The sequence below is a fragment of the Thunnus thynnus genome, chromosome 23 (genome assembly GCF_963924715.1).
Source record: "Thunnus thynnus chromosome 23, fThuThy2.1, whole genome shotgun sequence".
Classification (NCBI taxonomy): Eukaryota; Metazoa; Chordata; class Actinopteri; order Scombriformes; family Scombridae; genus Thunnus; species Thunnus thynnus.
In genome coordinates this window covers 17539376-17561969 of record NC_089539.1, presented here as the reverse complement: position 1 = coordinate 17561969, position 22594 = coordinate 17539376, and the positions used below count along the sequence as shown (strand labels likewise).

Below are 22594 nucleotides of genomic sequence, written 5' to 3'. Positions count from 1 at the left end.
ATTTATGTGTATATATGTCCCTCAGGTAGTGGCATGTTGATACATATTGGGCAATTTGAAAAATTTGAATTTATATTCACATGTAAGAAGTTTTTTTTATGTATCGCTGGGCTACGTGGAGTTAATTTTCATCATGTGATATTATGTTTGGCAATTCTGTACCAATGTGCAGTGGAAGAAAGTGGTCTGATCCTTCACTTAAGTACAAGTAGCAATACCACTGTGTAACAATACTCTAATACAAGGACATACAATGTACTTATTGTAAAAGTAACCACTGTTCAGTCAAAATTGCCTCTGAGTTCATTTGTTATTTCACTATGATAACTTGTATTATGCAAACAGCATTTTAACATTGTAGCAAGTCTAGGTAGAGCTGAGTGTAGCTATTTTATTTACTGTTGGGTGGTTATGTAATGTTACTGTATAACATTACATCATATTTTATGTGCACGTTATAGGATTTTAGTAAAGTATCTAGCAACTATAGCTGTCAGATATATTTAGTGAAGTAAAAAGTACAATACTTCCCTCTGAAATTTAGTGGAGTAGAAGTATAAAGTAAGAGAAAATTGAAGTACTCAAGTATAATTTAAGTACCTCAAAACTGTACTCCAGTAACGCATCTGAGTAAATGTACTACAGTAATAGTTTCCAGACTGCATCTGTTCTCTTTTGAAACTCTTGGACCGGATGTGCAGCGCCGCGCTGACATCAACTGACAGTTGTGTCAGTCGGTTGGTCGGTGGTGCCGCTGCTGAGCAGAAAAACGGGGAAAAGATTTGCAAATTGGCACCACCAAGAGAACTAAGTCTCCAGTTCAACATAAACTCTCACGAGGAATAAACCCTTTTCCAGGTAAGTTCACTCCGAAACGTTTACGTGGTACATTTTAACTTTTTTACTGTTGCTAACAGTAGCGCTAATGGGCTAACGACAAAGTTAAGGTACTTCCCGATGGGAGGAGGTTTGTAATCAATTATGGTGGTTTTTTAAAATTAGAAATGATTTAACCAAGTATACGCTACTATAAAGGCGGTGCATATATGTAAAATTGAAGTTTAACTATCAAAGTTAATCGTGTAATCGTGTAACTTGGATAGTTGAGGGTGTTAAAGGGTCCAAAGCTGCAGCGGCAACACCGTTAAGTTAAATCATTTTTTTAACAAAATGTCACTGCAGTTAATGTCGGACTTTATGCGTTATTTCGTGCTAGTTTAATTTCGGTATTTGCCTCAGGATGTTTCCCCTCATCCGTGTAGTTTTCGTAGGGAGAAACTAGTGTTTCATTGCCTGCAGTGATAAAAAAAAGGGCGGGGCGGGTTTCGCAAGTAAAGATAACCTCCTGCTGCATGTCATATCATCCCGTATCGTATGCTTACGACATGACATCATTTACTCGTTTTTCTATTGAGAGATTTGGCTCACAACAGTTGCTGCTGCCTGCTGGCTGCTAATACTCCCTGGTCAGTCAGTGGTGGTTTTAATTTGCGCAGTGTCAGCTAGCTGCCAAGTTCAGTCCTGACTCCTGTAGTTACTGTACATTTGACATAAGTTGCATTCATAGAAAGAAATGTTGGAGCCCTTTTGTGTAAGTCAGGGAAGGTTATTGACTTAGCAACAAGAAATATATCCTTGTCAACACCAGGAAATGAATCACGTGGAGCAAGGACGTGTGTGAGGACGCTCATGATATATCCATGAATCAGTGGAAGTGATCAGTCATCAAAGTCATGCAGCTGGATCAGTTAGACATAGACCCAATAAGGAGATCTGATGTTTTGTGGTTTGTGTTTGTTACTAGAGTTGTGTTGCCTGGGCAAAGCAATTGTGAAAGCACTGGTTCCCTTTTTTCTTTCTGGGGGGCCATGTGAACCGATTTCTTCGTCACAGAACAGAGCTAAACTTAGATTGGGTATTCCAGTTTAAGGTTGAAGGCACTGCTCTCTATTTAGAGGGATCTTTATTGGCACACAAGAAGAGGCAGTTAAAGAGATATGAATCATTACCAAGCAGAATTTAATCGTGTAATTCCTGTAGCCTTGTCAAGACCTGTCTGAATGAGCATGAAGGATTCCCCTCGAAGAAAGGATCCACAGATCTGAGACAGCACAAAGACTGTTTATTTTCACTTCCCAAAATGCCAGCGTGCTATCATAGTATTTGCAGTAGTAAGTAATTTTCAGGCAAATATGTCAAATATTAGCTGATTCTCGCCTCTCACATGTGAATATTGGGTTGGATTTCTTCTCGTAATCTGAATAACTGAGTTTTGGGCTGTTTGTTGAACAAGACAAGTGAATATAGTGTGTCTGGGCTTTTGGAATTTTCCAGTATTTTTCCTACAAAATTAGAGTTGAAACGATTAGTCAGTTAACTGATGAGTCGAACAACAAGAACTAAACAGTCACTAAACAGTCATGATAAACAGTCATTTGATTCATTTGTCAAACACAATTGCCAAGGAAACTTTTTTCTTTGTTTTCAGACATTTCATTGACCAAACAAATAATTAACTGATTGAGAAAAGAAGGGGCAGTTTAAGCAATGATGAAAATAATCATTAGTGTAAACAGGCCAGTAATAGCAACTCCTTCTCCTGTGATTTCTGTCTTTGTGAGAGGACTTCTATTGTGTTTAACTGTACACACCGTCTAAAGGCCACAGGGTTAGCAGATGAATTGTGCTTTGTGGCATTTTCCTGAAAGGTCTGCTCCTTTAAAATGCATCACATGAGACACGTACCGCTCTGCATGCGGGAGAGGGGCTTCCACAGGAAAAAGTGTCGAACTCGCCTGTCAGTGACGTCAGGATCTCCCCTTCCCTGTCATGTAATACTGAATTTCCCTCCATTATGTTTGTCTCCACGCTGCTGCCGTGTCCAGTGGAAAATGCCTGAAAGTGTGGAACAAATGTCATTGTTTTTCCCTTGACCATGGAGCAAGGGGGGGTTTTTTTTAGCAAGCGGACCGGTCAGTTATGTCGAGGCTACAGTTGACCTGGTGTTGATGGACCAACGGTTTCATTGTGTGGTGTTTTGGAGACTCATAACTGCAGTATGAGGCTCTTGTCAGTGAGCTCTGCACAGTCTGGATAAGTCAGTAATCAAAAGGCTCCTCATTTAAAAGGCTGTATCCCTCCGAGAGCAGCAGCTCTGTGCAGCTGTTGAGCTCACATGAGGAAGGAGGGCAGAGGTGATTGACTGACAGGGAAAGAAAATCAAGGTCACGACCCACAGTTGTCATGGAAACTTATGACTTCCAAGCTTGTGCGCATGAGAGAGAAAGAAGCAAAAGAATGACTGTATTTTTTTTTTTTTCTTCTCTCATAGCTCAGGCGGGATTTAGCAATGTCCTGCTGTGAAACCGCAATATTGAAGGGATAGATCAGCTCAGCTGCACTCCCAGCCTGTGAGATATTGCAAGCGTTTTATGCAACAAAAGAAGGAAATGGAAACAGAGAACTACCTCTTGATGGGGGGAGAAAAGAATCTTAGTCAGATAAGCAATTTTTATGTGATTAAGACATTGGCGAAGTAGTAGAGTATTTTTTCAGCTTGCTTGTTATGTAATCATGATCTTTTCCTGCAACCCCCATGATTAGCATTTGTGCTGATTATTTCAGTTAGTTGAATGTTCTTTTCCTCTCCTGAATTTCAAGTAATGCTCAGTAGGGCTGCAGTTAACAGTTATTGTGATTATCAATCAATCTGTTGATCATTTTTTCAATTAACTGATTGATTATTTGATGTATTTTATATTAGAAAATAGGCAAGGCAAGTTTATTTGTATAGCACATTTCAACAACAAGGTAATTCAAAGTGCTTAAAATAGTTTAAAATGCCCTTTAAAGTTCCCTAAAGGTGTCTTCAACCTACACACAACAGTCTGAAACACAAAGATATTTAGTTTATTATTACATAAGACAAAGAAAAGCTGTAAAGCATCACACGTGTTTTGCGTTTTTTGCTTGAAAAATGATTTGGAAATGATCAATTATGAAAATATTTCAGCTCTGGCTTATTAATTTGTGACATAGTTCCTTTCCAAGAAAGCAGCAAGTCAGTTCCTCTTGTATTTAAAACCTCAGTGACAAAGTCATACATTCACATTTTGACAAAACCTGTAAGCCATGTGGGTTCTTGCACGTGTTGACAGTCCAGGCAGACAAGGCTGGGAGGTCTCGCTATTTCGCACGGAGCAAATATGACACTTTAACCCTCAGAATAACTCGACTTACTGTGCACACATTTCCCCTTTCCTGCAGTTACTGATTAGCGGGGGCCAGCAGAGCCAGACGGAGGCAGAATGAATTGTTGAGATTGTATGACATTAGAGTGGCGATGTCCTTGCTCTGCACTGCTGATAAGAGTTTGTTCTTGATGTAGTGAAGTTTAAATATCCCACATATACACAACAAGCGAGTGATTTATGAAGTCGGTGTGCGCACAGTCTGTGATCACTCAGGTTCGTACACTGGCACTCTGATTATGTCTTTCAGACACTTATATAAACACACACAGCTTTAGGGCAGGCATGCATGTGCCTGTCACCTGTGCATGCGCTCATCCCTGCGGTTTGTGTGTATCCTGTTTCCTGCTCTTCAGCTCCATTAATGACACTGTTTGTCTGTGAAAACCACCAAAGCACTCTGAGAAACATAAACACTGGATGGTGGGAAATATATCAGAAGCCTCCTCTTGTTTTTGTCATGCCATCTTTCCAACAATTTGTACAGCCTGTCCGTCCCTTCGGTCGTCATTATCCATCTCCATTTTGCGCCCGCAGTAAAGGTCACTGGCTTCTCATGTGTCTGGAGCTTAGACATGACTCAGGTCTTCTCGATCCAGCAGCTCAGCACCCATTCATGTGCTTCTAATAACAAACCTGGTCATCTCTCGCTTTTGCTGTCTCACCCTCTGTCTCTCCTCCCTCCCCTCGTCTTCAGTGTCTCACAGGTTGAAGTCAGCCTGATCTATGCAAGGTAGAATACAAGTGATTTGTTTTTGTAAAATGTGGTAGATAGATAAATAGTAGCAGTGTGGGAACTTGCTTAATGTGCCAAGGTTCAGTTTAGGCATGGTAGCACTGAGGAATGCATTTTTCACTTCTATCTTAAGGCTGTTGTCAGCAGCCGAATTCCAGCATGATTAGTACATTTACTTATCAGCCGTTAGTGGATATCATTGTTGAGTTTGATTACATAATCTCTAAGACTGTAAAGCCCCCTTCAGCCAATCTCAGGAAAAATCGAATAAGGTGTTTCTGCGGCCTTGATGAAATCATGCATTTGTGTTTGATTTCCACTTCATGTTTAAAGGGCAAAAACACAGTGCAAGCGAGTAACATATTCATCCAACATTCTCCACATATTCCCCTCATTTCCATGTGTTTTTTCTTTTTTTTTTTTTTTTTTTTTGCTTTGTGCAGAGCAGCACACAGTGTTGAATTTTCCAGCGTTCTCTCGTAGAGCGGCCAGCTGAGTGGACTTCAGACCTCAGCTTAGTCAACAGCATTGTTTACAGTTCTGGGTCAAGCCACGTTCAATTGTTTAACGCAGTCCAGTCATGTCCTACAGAGCCAAGGGTGTGCAGATGTTTGTTCCTGTTTGCTGTCGATTACATCAGACCTGGAAAACAACCTTTTGTGATGAAGGAATTCCCAATACTTTGTTGTGGCTTAAGTGTTTCGGAAAGACAAGGTTAATTTCCATTCATCTATGTCGTTATGTTTTAATTTCAAAGCTCAGTTTACAGCTAGATGAGAAAATCCACACTCATAAAGACTGTTTCTCAAAATGTTTCATGTCAATATCTCCTAAAAGCATCAACATTCATCCTTAAAATATCCCTTTATTGATATAAAGGTGTTTAGTTAAACGTTATGTGATATTTGCAATGCCGTCAATCATCTCAGTCCTTCCTTCCTGTGCTGTTTACCAAAAGAGGAACATGTCCACTACTAAAGTTGTCGTTACACATAAGGCCGGTTGCCATGTTTAGAGCGGATATTCGTGGCTCGTTCCATGTGTCCCTTGTGTGTCACCCTCTTGTGCAGCAGCACAGGGATGGCTGAATGAAGAATATGAACAGCTGGTAGGGAAAGGCAGAAGGGAACAAGAGGACAACCCTGATCAACCCTGATAATGTTTTGTGGACGTGTCATGTGTGTCTTTTTTCTTTTGCATATACACACTTCTAGTAGAATTTGACTGATCGATCTGTGTCTCATCAGTAATCACTTTGAAGAATGATCTCCTTGAGAATTAGGCAAACCACACAGTACATTAATATTAATGCTTATGGAGGTTTGAGGCAACAGAGAAAGCTGGACTTTTGCCCAGGTTTGTATACAGTGCGTGTTTATTTGTGTAAGCGGCTCAAAGTTCTCGGATTCATAATTATTTCAAACCTGACAGGAGACAGTAAACAAGCTTGAGATCTTTTATGAATGATATACAAGCAGAGCCTGGAGATGTATTAATATATTATTAATATATTGCAGTAATTGCAATAACATATCATAATATTTTAATGTATTAGGGCTGTATCTAACAATCTACAAGTAAAAATAGTTCAAAATGCCTGTAAAAATATCCCAGAACCCAAAAGTTCTCCATCAAATCTTTTGTTTTGTCCAAATAGTCCAAAACACTAAAAATATTCAGTTAACTATCATTTATAACAAAAAACAGCAGCAAATCCTCACATTTGAGCAGCTGGAACCAGTGAATCTTTGGCATTTTTGCTTGAAAAATGAAACGATTCATCTGTTATAAAACTAGATAAATTTTCTGGGGATCAACTAATGAGATGTTGACCCAGCTTTAAATATTTTAAGTATTGATAACATTGTGAAATAGCTTGAATGTTGTATGTTCCTGTTGTTAAAGGCCGTATTGCAGTTCAGTGATGTAATGTTTTGAGCTCATTTAAGTGTGTCTGGTCTGTCTCATTATCTTCACATGAACAATATAACGATATGAGTCAGCAACATCGTGATATTTGATGCGTCAGTATCACCCTCATATATATTACATGCTCTACATACAAGATTACATCTGTCATTCATTAGAAAGCAGAAGTAAAATTAAACATCTGGTTTTCTCTAGAAGCAGTGACAGATAACATCTGCTGGTGTGTGTTTCTGGCTGTTTGACTGACCTGATTGTAAACTACAAACACAGTTAAAGGAAAGATTGTTCATTTGCCTCCCGTTCCTGCAGCGACCACAATACTACCCTCTGTCCCAGTGTCGCCCTGGAGGGCACGGGCCACTGACCATTGACCAACACACACACATGCACACAGTCACGCTCAGAGCAACAGCCCTCATCGTTGCTTGTCAACTGAAAGAGGCTCTGTTCACACTTGGCACTAAAAATGCAGCTTGTGTGATCCAATCAAGTGGACTGCTCCGAATCATGGATGGGAATTTTGTCGGATATTATTAACGTGTAACTGACTGACAATCAGATAAAAATAAAAGTAGGGATGAGTCAGTGATGGAGAAAGAGAGACTCACATGGCTGCATTTGGGCCTTTTTTAATTGTTACTAATTATTAAATCGGAAGAGACTGTTTTTAATGTCAACAAGCAGTTAAGCACCCAACCTGACGAATAAATCCTACTAAACTGTGGGTGTGAACGAACTCATAATACTCAGCTACACAGTACACAACAAGGTCAAAACACAACAGGCTCAAAACAGGGCAGCTAAATTTAAGAGGACATGAGTCCAAGTCTCTTTAATGTGCCAATCACACATCAACAAATGTCTCTAAATATTTTATTTAGATTTTTAAAAATGTTTATTAACTGTTAACTATCACATTATGTTTTCTTAAAATTTTATTTAACATGCAGTGCTGCTTTAAAGCCATCACCACACTACTAGAATAAATATCTGGGTGGAAACACTGAATCTTTTTTATTTACTCATTCTTGTAGTCAAATTTGAATATATTGAGTCTAGAAATACTGGACTCAGCATATAAAATACCCACCATATGTAAGTTTTTATTTGTAGAAAGTAAATTCCCCAAATGATAAATGTTGCTTAAACTCTCAAATTCACAGGAAAAGTACTGAGTATATAAGCTCAGTGTTCTAGCTGCTGTCATGACTCAAACATAGTCAGAAACATATGTTGTATGTGACGTGAACACAAAAGCTCCTCTGAACGGATTATTAGCCTGTTGAACTCTACGTATAGCAGAAAAAACCTCCTTCACACAGCTGATTTGTTATTGCCAAACAACAAACATTATAACCACTGATTATGTTCTTCATCACTTAATTTATCAGTTATCCAACTAATCAGTTAATCATTCTATTAATTGACATTTACACATATTGAGTTGTTGAAAATTATTAATTTTCTCTGGAATGACAAATGTTTCTTCTGTGTAGAAGTAGTTTCACCAGAGATGCAACCAAGCTGGAAGGTAAATTCTGATCTCAAGTGCTCACTTGAAGTGAATTTTTAGACGAGTTTTGATGCTGCAGTTTGTCGCAGCTGGTCGTCGACACAATCTGCACATATATGGTTACAAGATACCAGATCTGAACAGGAGCAGCCGCACTGTAGAGGAAGAAGAAGAGGCTCCCCAGCTGATGGGAGGACGAGACGAGGAATGAGAAACTGAGAAGGGAGGAAGAGGATGGAGGAGAGGAATGAAGGGGGATGAATAAAGAGAGACTGTTCAAGGGGGGCTGTTGAGTTTAGAGTGATGGACATGAGGAGAGAAGAGGGTGAGGGGGGGGGGGGGGGCATTAACAGAGGACTGTCTGTCGTAGCAGTCTGAAGGAAACGGAAGCTGCCCCGCTGTGTGTTTCTTGACAGTTTCTTTTTCTCTCCCTCTCTAAAAGTCACTCATGCACCCGCAGAGAGATAGAGAGAGCTGCAAGAAACCGCTGTGGTTTCAGTTTGCCATGTGTTGAGGGTGGTGAGATTATAGAAATGGACGAAAACACTGCTGCCTAGATTATCAAACCAAATCACACTCTTCCACTGCCCTCCTCTCCCCCTCTCTGTAGCCGTCCTCTGAACTATTTCTTTCTTCCTCATAGTATTCACCCTCTTATCTTCTGCGTCTCATCCACAGCAGTTGTCTCTTAAGGAATGTTGTTGTGACAGCGTGATAGTGTTATCGTGTTTCAGCTGTTGGTTTCATTGTACACGTAGAGAGACAAAGTGTAACGGACTGATTCAAAGACGCGTTTCCCTTCCTCTTTGTTGCACTTACAGTATTTAGTGTTGCAGCTTTCTTGAATGTCAGCTTATCTCTTGGTTTATTTGAACAAAACTTAATCAAAGCTGGGAAAGGTTAAGCACTGTAATACATCTTGATAACATTTATACTGTATGTATGTACTTAAAGATGTAGTTTTTGATCAGTTCTTAGATCATTTCAAATGTGTTTTTTGAATTTTGCAATTGAAAAAATGAAGTTTTCAAGAAGTAAGAGAAGTTTTTACCTCTCTTTACAGGCTGAAAAAGCTGCAACTGTGACATATTTTAAGCAGTTTTCTTTTTTAAATTCATTAATTAATTTACAAACAATAAAATGTCAAAAATAATGAAAACTGCCTCTAAGACACCAGATTAAAGTGACTCTTACAAGAAAACTAAACTTAAATGCCATGTCAGAAATGATCTAATTACTGCAAACGGCGCCGCTTTTGGAAAAAACAGAATAAATCAATTAATAGACTATCAAAATCACAGCTGATTCATATAAACGCATTAATTGTCAATTAATTTGTTAATAGAAGAATTGAAGGATTTTAATACCACCATAGATGTTATACTAAACATTCCTTTACTGAAAACACTTCCTCTGGTAAGGCAATATGATATTATTAAGTTATTTGTATTAATCATATTCAAATATGTTTATTGATTAATTGGGTTTTTCTCATTTGTTTCCAGGCCCTACACACTGAGTGTAACTTAGGGCAGCAGCGATGTCGGGCTCCTACGATGACTCCATGATCGATGTGTCCAGTGATAGTTTCTGGGAGGTGAGAAGCTACCAGCTCTTACAGCTCTTACGTTATACTACAATGGAATAAATCTGCTGAGTATAATATTGCTGCAGAATTTTTTAAATAAGTGAACAATCAGCAGCACCTTTTAAGGAAATCTTGTGCATACTAACTAACCTTTCCCTGTCTTTTCTGTCTGTGTCTCTGTCGTTGGTTCTCAGGTCGGTAACTACAAGCGTACAGTGAAACGGGTAGACGATGGCAACCGACTCTGCAACGACCTCATGAACTGTCTTCATGAGCGGGCGCGTATTGAAAAGTCCTACGCTCAGCAGCTCACAGAATGGGGCAAACGCTGGCGGCAGCTCATAGAGAAAGGTAGGCAACAAAAAAATACCAAAACACATGCTGTACAACGACTCTCTTTTATAAAACTGCCAAAAATTTTGAAAAACAAGACATAATTTCATTTAGGAAAGTTAGTTGAAAATAGATTTAGTGATTATGCTCTTAGCTCAGTAAGTAACTGCAAAATATTAGTAATGTATTTCCTGGACGCTGACTGGTGAATAACCTTTGCCTCAGGACCTCAGTACGGTACCTTGGAGCGGGCGTGGTCTGCTCTGTGCACGGAGGCGGAGAAGGTGAGCGAGCTCCACATGGAGGTGAAAGCGGCGCTGATGGGAGAAGACTATGAGAAGCTGAAGAACTGGCAGAGAGACGCCTACCACAAACAGATGATCGGCGGCTTCAAAGAGACTAAAGAGGCAGACGACGGATTTCGCAAGGCTCAGAAACCCTGGGCCAAGAAACTCAAAGAGGTGTGGATTTCAGACTTCACATGAACTCATATGTAGCAGACTATAAACAGTCCCCACAAGCAAGTCATTTTTCAACTCAATTACAGCCGAGACTATCAATTTTACCCTTCAGTCCACATGATCACATATTACTGACTCACCATTGTTTTCTCTCCATGACGACCTGCTTACTAAACAACAGAGCAGAAGCGCCATTATAACCTCTTAGTGTTGCTCTTGTTTGAGAAACCAAATACCACTCAGTTATCTTCCATTTCTTTGACTGTCAGCTGACAGGAAGGAAACTTGTGAGGGGTTTTTGTAGGCAGACGAGCACCTCTCTTGGTTCAAAATCAGGTCAATGTATTTCCCACTGCGGATTTCATTCAAGCAGCCTGTTTACTTGGCAGAACACACATTCCTTTCCATTTGTGTACATTTGCGTTTTAAAGTATGTGTCTGTTCAAAGCCGCTCGCCCCTTTTGCATCCTCCAGGCTCCTTGCCCTTATTTCCTGTGTGTGATGTCACAAGAGGGGGCGGTGACATCCTGGCCTTGTGTCATTAAGTAAGGACAGAACAATACAGTTTTGTAACCATAGTGATATATTGATCTGGTGGACGACAGGGAGGAAATGAGGCTAATTAACTGGACGAGAAAATGGGTAACTGTCATGGGTGATGTGGACAATGTGTCAATAGAGACACATACATTCATTCTAAACTGGATACAGTATTTGACCAGACATGTCGTCCTAAGCCGTCATTCATGTGTTTTTAGTGGATTGACATTTCGTCCTGTGCCTGTTATGTCAAATTAGCGAGGACAGGCTATTCTTGTTGTATGTTAAGTGTCCTCTACTTGACCACATGATTTGTACAATAGGGACATGGCCGCTCTGGCCTCGGCCCAAGTTACACTGGGCACTGCCCAAGATACTCACATGCTTCCTCATCTCTTATCTGCTAGACTTTAAATATGAACAATGAAATAGAGGAGCGCTGTATTCGTCCTGTCATAAACGCATCACACATGAAACTCATCAGGCACAATGAGTGTACTCTCCTTCCTCATATGAGTCTCCTACTATATGTAAAGTGTCATCGGGATTTTTTATTCATTTCGACGTCAAAGTGTCTTGAGCCTCAAATTATCAAGTTTCTTTACATAGGATGTTAATTGGAATGATTCCAAAAATAACAAATGACACAAACTTAGTTTTTAGGTACAGCAGTGAACATGTGCTGTCAATGTTATTAATAAAAAGAAATCAAATGTCCTCAGTTCCTTTAAAATGGCACAGAGGCAGCAAAATTTATGCAAATTTGAAGAAGAAAGAAGAAGATGGATGTGTAGGACTGATAACATGTTAAGCTGATTATACTGAACTTCTTAAAATACAATGTTTGCATAATACAGAAATACATAATACATAAACATTTTTTGTAAATGACTGTTAGGGACGGTTAAGATTGTGTGTCAGCCACATGCAACCAATCCACGTTACATATAGTCACTTTCTCAATATCATTCCATCAGTGGCATTCATTTAGTCATGGTGGGCCGTTTGCTCAGTTTTTAGTCCCACTGCAATCATGTTACCCTGAGTTTAGGTATCAAAATCAATGTCTGGAGAGAAAAGGTTGAGTCAGTGGATTCCAGTTGTCCAACACATTTATCCAAAAAGAGGCCTAAAAACTGAAGTCAGCCATATGTAAAGTGAGACTCCAGTGTTTGTTTGCGTTGCCTAAACACTGAAATCACATTAAAGCAACGGTCGTAAATCAGCATAGCCTACTGATCATCTCACTGAATGTTCAGGAATTTTTAAAAAGATTTGTTACAATATACAATACAATGCAAGAGCCACAATTGGCATTAGATCTTTATTAAAACAGATTAAATACTGCATGTTTTTTAGTCATTTTGAGGCTTAAATTAGTCATAACAATACATTCTTTAATCTGCACATCTTGCTCTTAGTTACTTGGTTATACGCAGGTGTGGTGCTAGTTCCTGTATTTTATTTTATTGGTGTTGACGATGACGGTGGTGGTGATGGAATCCACAGATGGAGATGATGAAGAAGTCTTACCACTCCGCCTGCAAAGAGGAGAAGCTGGCGGCCAGCAGGGAGACCAACAGCAAGCTGGAGAGCAACAATAATCCCGAAGCCCAAAAGAAGCTCCAAGAAAAAGTGGAGAAGTGTCAGCAGGAGGTGCAGAAGGTAGGACTTTTAAAAAAAATGAGAATGATATACTGCATACTATAAGATCATCTATCATGAGAGCATTAATTCATGTTTTTAAGTGTGTTTTAATTGTCTCTCCATCCTTTCCTTTCATCCAGACTAAGGAACGCTACGAAAAATCCCTTGAAGAGCTCGACAAGTTGACCCCTCAGTATATGGAGAACATGGAGCAGGTGTTTGAGCAGTGGCAGCAGTTTGAGGACAAACGCATTCGCTTTTTCAGAGAGCTGTTGCTAGAGGTTAAACAGCACCTGGACCTCTCAACCAATCACAGGTCAGACATTATCCAGAGGGGCATTTAACTGTTTATTTCATGTAGACTGAGGCTAGTTTTCAAAAAATTAAAGGATAAAAAGATAGATGTGGGTATTGCAGCTGATTAGAATGTTTGTGAGAGATGCTGGAGATTTCCTGAACTGCACAAAAAATAAAGTACTTCCTGTATTTTCTTCGTAGATTCCAGACAGTTTATCACACGCTGGAAGACACAGTCTCTGCTACTGATGCTGAAGAGGACCTAAAATGGTTCCGGTCCAATCACGGCCCCGGCATGCCAATGAACTGGCCCCAGTTTGAGGTACTATACTACTTGGTTTATACTAATAAAAAAGCAGAAGAAAAGAGAGGGAAGGCTAAAGGTTTGATGTGGGAAAAAATGGAGCAGGACCATCCAGAGGGGTTCTCAAGAGGCTCCAAAAATGTTTTCCTGTCACAGACGCACATTAAGTCATGGTGCCTCACTTTAGTTTATCCAAGGGACTCTTAAGGGAAGATTTTTGTTGCTGCTGACTTGAGGATATACGGTAACAGTCTGTATATATTATTTAGTGAGTTAATTATGAATGAATTACAGTCCTTACTTATATTTAGATGCCTGTCATCTCCTCTTAAGGACTACTGATGCTCTTCCAGGCTCAACTGTGAGAACTACCAGCCGAGAGGACCAGGAAAATTGACTTAAAAGTGATACTTAAAAATGCCTCTGGGAAAAAAAAAACACCATGTTACACTTAACCCAAGAAGGAGTTACAGCCTAGTTTAGTTTTTTTGTCATTGATGTATGCTGTTTGGCAGCAGGGATAGAGGTAAATCTATCCTCAGCGGTCAGAGTGGCAGTGAGAGGGATGTAGTTTATGTCATGAACCTAGCAGAAAGTGAAATAAGAAAATAAGGGGAAGGGAGGCAAAGAGATGCTGCATGCGCTTGTAATGCTACAATTTCTAGTGCTGTCAAGTGCTCTTGCAGGGATAGATGTTCCAGCAGGGCGCCTTCCTCCACTTCTATCATCACCAGGCTGTTTTTCTTTCTCTGTGACAAGATACATACCAAAGAAGTGAGACGAAGTGAAGTGAGATACTTCCGACAGAGTAGATATCAGCAAGAAACTTGAATGAATAATGAGTTTGTGTTCAAAAACAACACGGCACTCTCCTATCTGAATTGTTTTGGAATCCCTGAATTACTTTGCTGATATGAGTCACTGCTACATTCACAAACTAACATTTCTGCAGCTACTAGGCGTGTACTCCACAGTTTTAAGGATCAGACTGTATTGTTCGCATTAACCCTGTTCCACACCTGCTTCCCTTTTCCCCATGTCTGACAGAATTTGGACCGGGCCCATCCTCGCTCCTTTAAGAGAAGGTCCATTGTAGTGAGTTCTGCATGGGAGGGCTGTTCTGTCACAGCAGCCATGGGGAGGGGAGGGGGCGATCCTTTGCACATTATAACTCTCACTCCTTACTGCTTCCATTCGTGTGTGTGTGTGTGTGTGTGTGTGTGTTTGAGGTGGTTTTTATCTTTAATACATGTGGCCGCAAATAATTAAAAAAAAAAAACAAACATGTAGAACTACAGGATGTTTACATACAGTTCCTTTTCCTGGATAACAGAATTACTAGAAATACTCTGTACTACTTTTAACACAGCTCTGGCTTTCAGTTCATTTCTAACCTTTGAACTCTGACCCCTCAGTGGCCCCCATCAGTCATTATTCCCATCCATGCGAACCCTGCAGTATGTCACATGATGCCAACAAGGCCCATCAATGTCACAGGGTCTCAGAGGTCATTAGCCAGGCATGAACATACACCTTTTGATCTTTTAAGATTGAGACGCCTGGTAAGTCCGAGGGGTCAGACGAGGACCAGGGAAAAAAGCTCTGAGGTCATCATCTGTAATTTAGGAGGGACATTACGGCCGTTGTCTGAATTATGTTAATTTATTTAAGACTTCTAGCTCCAACATAAGATTGACATCATGCTGCCATGTTGTGATAGTTACTGGAAATTTCCACCTTCATTCAAATTAGCTTTTAAGTTAATTATTAAAAATGTAGGTCTGGTTAATAGATTAAATCAACCACATCAATAAAAAAATAGCTATACTATATCCGTATACAAACATAATGGCCTTTACTATGACAGTTTTGCTGTCATTTGATTGGACCATCTCTCTTCTGCTCCGTTCTCCCTGGTTAGCCTCTGGTGGAGGGGAGACTGCCTGGTGCTGTGTTTCTTTCAACAGGTGATGGATTTGCTGTACATGGGTTCATTTGATCCGACTTACACCGTGCTGTATAAACACACATGCATGTACAGTTTGGAAATCCAGAGTCAAGTGTCACAACCTGGAAAAAAAACTGTTCCACTGATTTCAAACTGTGTTGAAGTGTGTGTTTTTCTTTGCTGTGAGATGTTCTCCCGCTACTATAAACCAAGCTCAACCACTCCAACAAGCAGTGAGAGGTGCAGTATTTGACTGGAATGTGTGTGTGTCCACTAGGACTGGTCCATAGACCTGAACCGGACCCTAAGCAGACGAGAAAAGAAGAAGCCATCAGAGGGCGTCACACTGACAGGCATCAGTCAAACTGGGTCAGACCAGCCTGTTCAGCCTGCCAAGACCAGCAGCAGGTAGATATCTGATCACTCACTGACTCACTTTTTCTGTCTCTAACAAACACATAAAGTTGAGCATCTGTTCTCAGTGCACACACACACTCTCTCTCTCTCCCTCCTTAATCCAAATTTACAACATCAGATAATCGAGTGCACCACACATGGCATCTTCCCCATCAGGAATGCTTGTAAACCGTTGCATAAGGGAAGCACCGGGTGTGACGTCTAGTTGTACGGCTGTTTCCCCAACAACAGTAAACATTTTCATACAGATTGTTGGGAAAGAAGTTGTTCTCAGGAGACTGGAATCCTCTGGTGCATAGTTGAGCACGTGCCAAAAAAAGTAATGTGGAAATATTACTCTCACACTCTGAGACAATCATTGCATGAATATTAGTAGTGGAAAGTTAAAAGAAGGAGGGATTAGCGATCAAATTACACACCTGCACTTTATCCAGCTAGTTTTTTTTATTAGAAAATGTATAAAATGAAACCTCAGATAAGTACAAGCAGCAGTTCTCAGTCCTTTTAAAGCAAAAAAAGCCTGGAAGACATCCAATATTGATTTTAAAAGCAAGATTTACAACCTCAATTTAAATTACTAATGATAGATAATGGACTTAAATTGCTCTTGTCAGGTTTACAACTGTTTGATGTTTGATTGGCAGTTTTTAATTACATTGTGTAATCTTTTTTTAAAGCCAAGATAAGATAAGAACTTAGGTGCCCCTGCAGAGAAACGAGCTCGGCTGTTGTGGCAACAGCGTTAAGGGCATAACAGTAGTTCATGGAAACGACAACAAACAGCTGATTAAGATGATAACTAAAAAACATTCACCGCGCAGAGATGAATATGTAAAAATGTGAGCTTCTATGTGTGTCATATTTATCAGGATTTAGGTGGGGTTGGATGTCATTTTCCTGCTCTCTGTGTTTGAAATATAATAACTTTTCACATTCCTTTTCAGCTTCGTAACGAGTGAATTCAATGCGCAAACACCTGTCATCCGCTCATATCTAGACACCAGTAGGAAGTCGTGTGTGTGTGTGTGTGCGCGCGCAGAATATCATGAGAGCGCTGGAGGAGCGTGTAGAGGAGTCAACAAAGGGAATGTCAAGCACGGGAAGCATTTGACCTCTTAACTAGGGAGAGTTGACTGTCAGAGGGGCTGCCCCTCTCCTCCCTCCCTAAACCAGCATTAACCACACATTGTTTTCCTGTCATTTCCTATATCTGTGGGCGTGACTGGTGAAAAGTGTGTATAAATACTACGAAGCAATTTGTACGCAGACTTCTATCATTATGTAGTCACAGAGGGTTAAAAACAGACTTATCTTGATTAGTTTCAGTAGTTTTTTTTTTTTTTTTATCAGCATCAGAACGGCGACACTCATTCGTATTAACTTATCTTTCTCCCTATTTGTTGTCTGAGGCTTGAGTGAACATAAACTTGATAAGAAGTTAATAATATATTTATATGAAAACGCATACAACTAGGTTCATACTCATGAGGTCAAGTTTGTTTGTTGACTGAAACCATCCAAAGTTACAGACTCCCATCAGAGTCGTGTTTGGTGTAATAACTCCTCAGGCTTTAACTCAGTAAGCATGGCATGACTGTTCAAACAAAGGCGTTCACATTACTCCGCTTCACGCTCTCAAGGGGCCGGCTGATAGCTACTCCTGTTCATGCTCCAATACTTGTGTAAACAGGGAGTAGAAACCCTGTGTTTCCTGCGATACAGGTGGAGAGCTAGCACAAGTTTTTGTTCCTTGATGTGGAAAGTTGACAATGGTGGCTTATAAACTGCCCTCCCGCGACTTGTTCAAACAGATTGTGCAGCTGCATGACCCGGAGCTGACAATAAACTGTTTGATGTGTTTCTTGGGAAGTGATGTTTTTATAGCGTTGTATTAATAATGATGTGCCAACGCCTTCAATGGAAGCATCTACACGCAAAACAAGTGTCAGTGTTGTCATGGTGTCTTTTTTTTATCTGTGTTTATAATTAATACTGTTTCATACCTTGTATACCTATATACCTTGTAACAAAGCCATCATTACAGTTTGTACTGTTGCTATGCATGTCAAGCTTGCTGCCCTCACACACGCAGTTGACAGTGATAATGAGGGCAGATTAACCATCAAAACCATCGTCCTTCATGTCAAACATAGACGGACAAAAATACCCCCTCATTTCCTCACAACGACTGTCTATTTTGCCAGCTGAAAGATTTTATCATTGTAGTAGCTACCTAATTTAGCAAACATTAACGCCATCTGTTAGCTGGAAACTGTAGTACATCTCCAGCTGAATTTCTTCCAGCTGATTTGTTTTAAAAACCCTTAAGTAATTAGCTTGATGGCTACATACATGATATAATGCTAAAAGACTGAGGCTAACCCAGATTTAAAATCCTCACCAGTTGATAAACCATGTTGGAAATAAAGAAACAGCATTGTTCTTGTAATGCAGTGTTATGAAAATCTTCCAATGCCTAGTTACGGTTGCTAAGGTATGACTGGATAGTTGCTGTTTGGGGGAAAAGTTATGCAAATGGTTGATTGAATGTTTAAACTCAGTACATTCTTGTTATAAGAGGTCAGAATATGAAAACGTCCGGCTTCAACACTCCACAGCTCACTTATATCACAGGTGTTGTCATTTAACGTGTGTGTGTGTGTGTGTGCATGTCAACAACCCATCTCTCACTGTGTCCCATATTATCAGCCTGACTGTGCCTACTAAAACGGCGCCGGTGGGCACGAACCCGTTCGAAGATGACGAGGATGAGGAGGAGGAGATGGCAGTGGAGCAGCAGACCACAGTCAACCACATCAGTGTGAATAAAGAGGAAGTGAAAACGTTGGTGAACAGAAGATAATGCTCTGCGCACCTTCCTGCCTCTTTTTTTTTTTTTTTTCCTGTCTGTTGTTTCATGGACCGCCCGTCGTGCATCGTCTCTCGCCTTTCTCTGTCTTTGATGTCAGTTTATTTTGCTCCCTTCTCCTTCTCTGCATCCCTCTCTCTACTCCCCTCAGGTGGCAGGTTGTGTTGCTCTGCATGGTCACTGAATGGCATTACACACACAAAACAGACGTGTGTCGCTCCTAACAGTGCCACACCTGGCAGAACATTACATGTCGTGCGCATGGGGGCGCATGTCTCCGCTCTGGGAAATCCATTATGTTTCTGTCTTACAGTCAGACCTGAATATTGACACACATACACTCATGCACATGTATAACATATAGATCATTTATATCACTTCAAGTGCAATTAATTGGCTGTATAGTTTAAAAAGAACCCTGAATAAAGTATGTATTAGCTTTCAATTGCTTAAAAGTACAGTTTTGATACAGATATCCCATCATACTGTATTGTTGGCATGAATTCAAATATTAACTGAAAGGAAAAAACCACAGTGTCAACAGTACGTTTGCAACAAAAGACAGCAAACAGGTCTGACTGTAAATCATTTATACTTGTGCTGGTGTGCATTCACTGTTTTGTTTTGTTTTTTTCAACTTTGTGTCTGTCTGAGCCAAGTTCTCTTCGGTGTTTAGGTGGCTCCCTCTGCTGGCCGTTGAGGTTAAACTCCAATCATGCATTCAAAAACAATGATTTTTTTTGTCTTGCTTGTTGCCGTATTGTTCTTATGCCTCTTTTTCTTTTTGGATATGTTGTCATGTTTTGTTTTGTTGCATTGCCTTCCCTCAGCAGCGTGTGCACTCTTAACATGAAGTTCTTGATCTTTAGCAAATTCATTTATCATTCTGCTTTGTAGCATTGATGCCTGTAAATAAGCATGTTTTCCACTCACTTAGCCTGAACTTGCAATAGGGATGTTTTCAGGATGAATCACAAAGCTGGATTTGGAGATGCATTTTGGCTTTTTTTGTATGTTTTGATTGTATTTAACTTGTATTTATTTTTCTCGCTTTTTCTAACTTTGATCTTTTGTTCCTGCTTTCGCCTGGCATGCTGGATTTGTCCCCACTGGTGTTTAAGGCCCTGAGATAAACATGACAATGCGTTCTCTCTAAGCGGCTGTTTTTCGTTTGTCTGTCCAGCGCCAGCAGTATGGAGAAGACTCCCGACTGGTCAGACGAAGACACGGGCGTTAACCCTTTCTCAGCCAACGGTGACGGGAATCCATTCGAGGACGAGCCGACTTCTCCGGTCATATCTGTGGCTGTCAGAGCCCTGTATGACTACGAAGGACAGGAGCAGGATGAGCTGAGCTTCAAAGCAGGTACGCACCGTGAGCAGTATGAAAGATGCTTTTTACTGGAATCCAAATACTCATCAGTCTCCTCTTGCTTCTCCAGGGGATGAGTTCACCAAAATCGGCGAAGAAGACGATCAGGGCTGGTGCAAAGGTCGGCTCAAGGACGGACAAACGGGCCTCTATCCCGCTAACTACGTGGAAGACATCCAGTAATAAATTATGACAGATTGAATGAATGTGAAGAAGAAATGTGGGGTGATGAGGAATGACAGTGTGGCTGGAAACAAGAAGACTCTGCCTTACTTACCTTTTTTTTTTTTTCTCCCTGTTTGTGAAGACTGGACTGTGTGTGGGGAGAAGCACAGATAAGAGAGGTTACAGATTATATTAAAAGACCACTTCAGATACTGTTGCTTGCTACACATAGACCCTCATAGAAACTTAAGTGCAAAAGTTGAACTGAAACACAAAGTTTCCAGATGATTCCAGGTGAGAGAAAAAAAAAAATTGCTGTCAGTGTAAGATATGTTACTCAGAGCAACAGTTGTCTTACAGTCCAATTTATGCTGTTACAAAATAGCTAATCAAGTATATATTAGATAAGACTCACTAAACTGTATGTGTGAATTTATATATATAGTTTAAAGAAACACTGGGATAACAGTGACAAATTGTCTTGTTACATTGCAGCCTTAATATGCAAGCCACTATGGATTCATTAAGGGAGATGACCCTCTTTATAACCATAATTATCTTATTTTAGGTTTGAAACTATTTCTGGAGCTCTTGTCTGTTAGAATCCAGTCCATAAATGTTTATCATCTGATCTTTTGGACCCAATTAGTCAGATTTAACTTGATTTTAAACTAGTGCTTACATTGTTCTGTCATTCCTTTTCAGGGTTTTTTTTTTGTTTTTTTTCCCATTCAGTTCATAACTGTTGTGGTTATTTAATAAGGAATGATTAAGACCAGTAGAGCCTTATCCTGACGTAGCCTTCGTTTAGTTCACAGTGGGCAGGTTTCCTCTAGTCACTGCAATTGAATGTATACTCACTGATTGTATTTTCTCACCTATTAATTGTTCACTTGTGCCGATGTTGGATTTTTTTGCGACCACTGACCCGTTTCCCCCCTAAGCAACTGTCCTCAAGCCTTATATAAAAAAATCTCTCTACTCTCTGTTGATTGTAGATTGTGTTACTTTTTTTTTTTTCATGCAACACTGAACATTTTTCAGAAAGCTTATCTCACTTGAAGCTCCGTGTTTTAAGTCTCTGACTTGTTTTTCATACGTCAAGTCATGGGAGAGTATTTTAGTGTCTTTTGAAAAATATATATTACAAATCAAGCAATAAAACTCACACAGCCAAGTATGTTGTTATACATGCGTGTAAATAGCCAGAATTCAACATATAAGAACAAATTAAGCATCGAGATCAGATGATTTGTAGTTGGAAAATCGATGATTTGTTAATTTATGATGCAACAAGGGCTTTTCTTCTACTCTTGTTCGAATGCTGTGACTGAGAATCAGTTTGTACAAAAATTGAATGTTTTATGGCAAATATCCCTTGAATCTCTTATTTTGTTATATTTGTACATATGATTATTTTTCCCTTTGCAGAGGGCCATACGCATTTAATTAATCAACAAATTCCTTGTGAATAATTTTTAAAAGTCGTTCTCTCTCAGCAGCTATGCCATGAATTGATATACCTGATTCCATATATGTTTTGATCATTAAGTATTTTGTCAGCTTGCCTGTTTGAAGAGGTGAACTGCAGGCTTTTCACTTGTGCAAGCTCCAAATTAATTAATTAATTGCATAGTGTATCAATTAAATCATTAAAAATAAAAAAAAATGCTATTTGATGCCTTCATTCTGTCGTCTCTAATAATAGTGAGAAAGGAGATGTTTTGCCATGTTTTCAGGGCACGCTGTCATCAGACACAGCAACAGCTGTACTTGCACAGTAAGGTTTGTAAATGTTGTCCCACAACATAATAAAAGAATTTATTGGAAAAATATTTTGTCTTTGTCTTGTCTGTAACAGGAATAGAGTGCTGACATTTCTTATGTTATGTTTTTCCTCTAACTTGACAATGAGATTTGCTGGATCTAATAAGAGTTTGAAATCTTTTTTTATTTTAAATCTCCTTTAAAGGTTTTGAACATTTTTATGTATTTTGTGCAATTTTATACTTCAATTTAGTTTTTAACATAAAGGACGGGTTCACAATTTTTCAGGTCTGTTAAAACAACAGTCAGGAAATAGTTTTTTCTTGCCATAATTATTCCTACTGTTCATACTGACCATTAGAAGATCCCTTCGTAATGCACTTATAGTGTAAGTGATGGTGGCCAAAATCCAATTTATTTGAAGCTAATATGAAGCTTCAGTCATCCAAATGAGTCAAA

The 22594-nt window shown here is 39.7% G+C and overlaps 1 protein-coding gene across 4 annotated transcripts; it reads left to right on the top strand.

Moving 5' to 3' along the window:
- The first annotated feature begins 698 nt into the window (after nucleotides 1-698).
- pacsin2 (protein kinase C and casein kinase substrate in neurons 2) lies at nucleotides 699-22203 on the top strand. 4 transcript variants are annotated; one of them, XM_067582412.1, is made up of 12 exons: nucleotides 699-858; nucleotides 9934-10025; nucleotides 10211-10367; nucleotides 10575-10810; nucleotides 12860-13015; nucleotides 13138-13313; nucleotides 13496-13616; nucleotides 14646-14693; nucleotides 15824-15954; nucleotides 18673-18807; nucleotides 20016-20197; nucleotides 20274-22203. In XM_067582412.1, the coding sequence occupies exons 2-12, from the start codon at nucleotides 9969-9971 to the stop codon at nucleotides 20384-20386; spliced, it is 1512 nt and encodes a 503-aa protein (XP_067438513.1). In that variant the 5' UTR covers nucleotides 699-858; nucleotides 9934-9968; the 3' UTR covers nucleotides 20387-22203. The 4 variants fall into 4 exon arrangements, with proteins under 4 accessions (XP_067438513.1, XP_067438515.1, XP_067438514.1 ...); XM_067582414.1 differs by lacking the exon at nucleotides 18673-18807; XM_067582413.1 differs by lacking the exon at nucleotides 14646-14693 and having other exon boundaries at nucleotides 700-858.
- The last annotated feature ends 391 nt before the right edge of the window (nucleotides 22204-22594 follow it).

What these genes read in the sequence shown, in the direction of transcription:
- pacsin2 (XM_067582412.1), top strand. Translation starts at nt 9,969, where the DNA reads ATGTCGGGCTCCTACGATGACTCCATGATCGATGTGTCCAGTGATAGT. An exon ending in GCGGCAGCTCATAGAGAAAG is followed by an intron (nt 10,368 to 10,574) that starts GTAGGCAACAAA and finishes CCTTTGCCTCAG; the next exon opens with GACCTCAGTACGGTACCTTG. An exon ending in GGGCCAAGAAACTCAAAGAG is followed by an intron (nt 10,811 to 12,859) that starts GTGTGGATTTCA and finishes TGGAATCCACAG; the next exon opens with ATGGAGATGATGAAGAAGTC.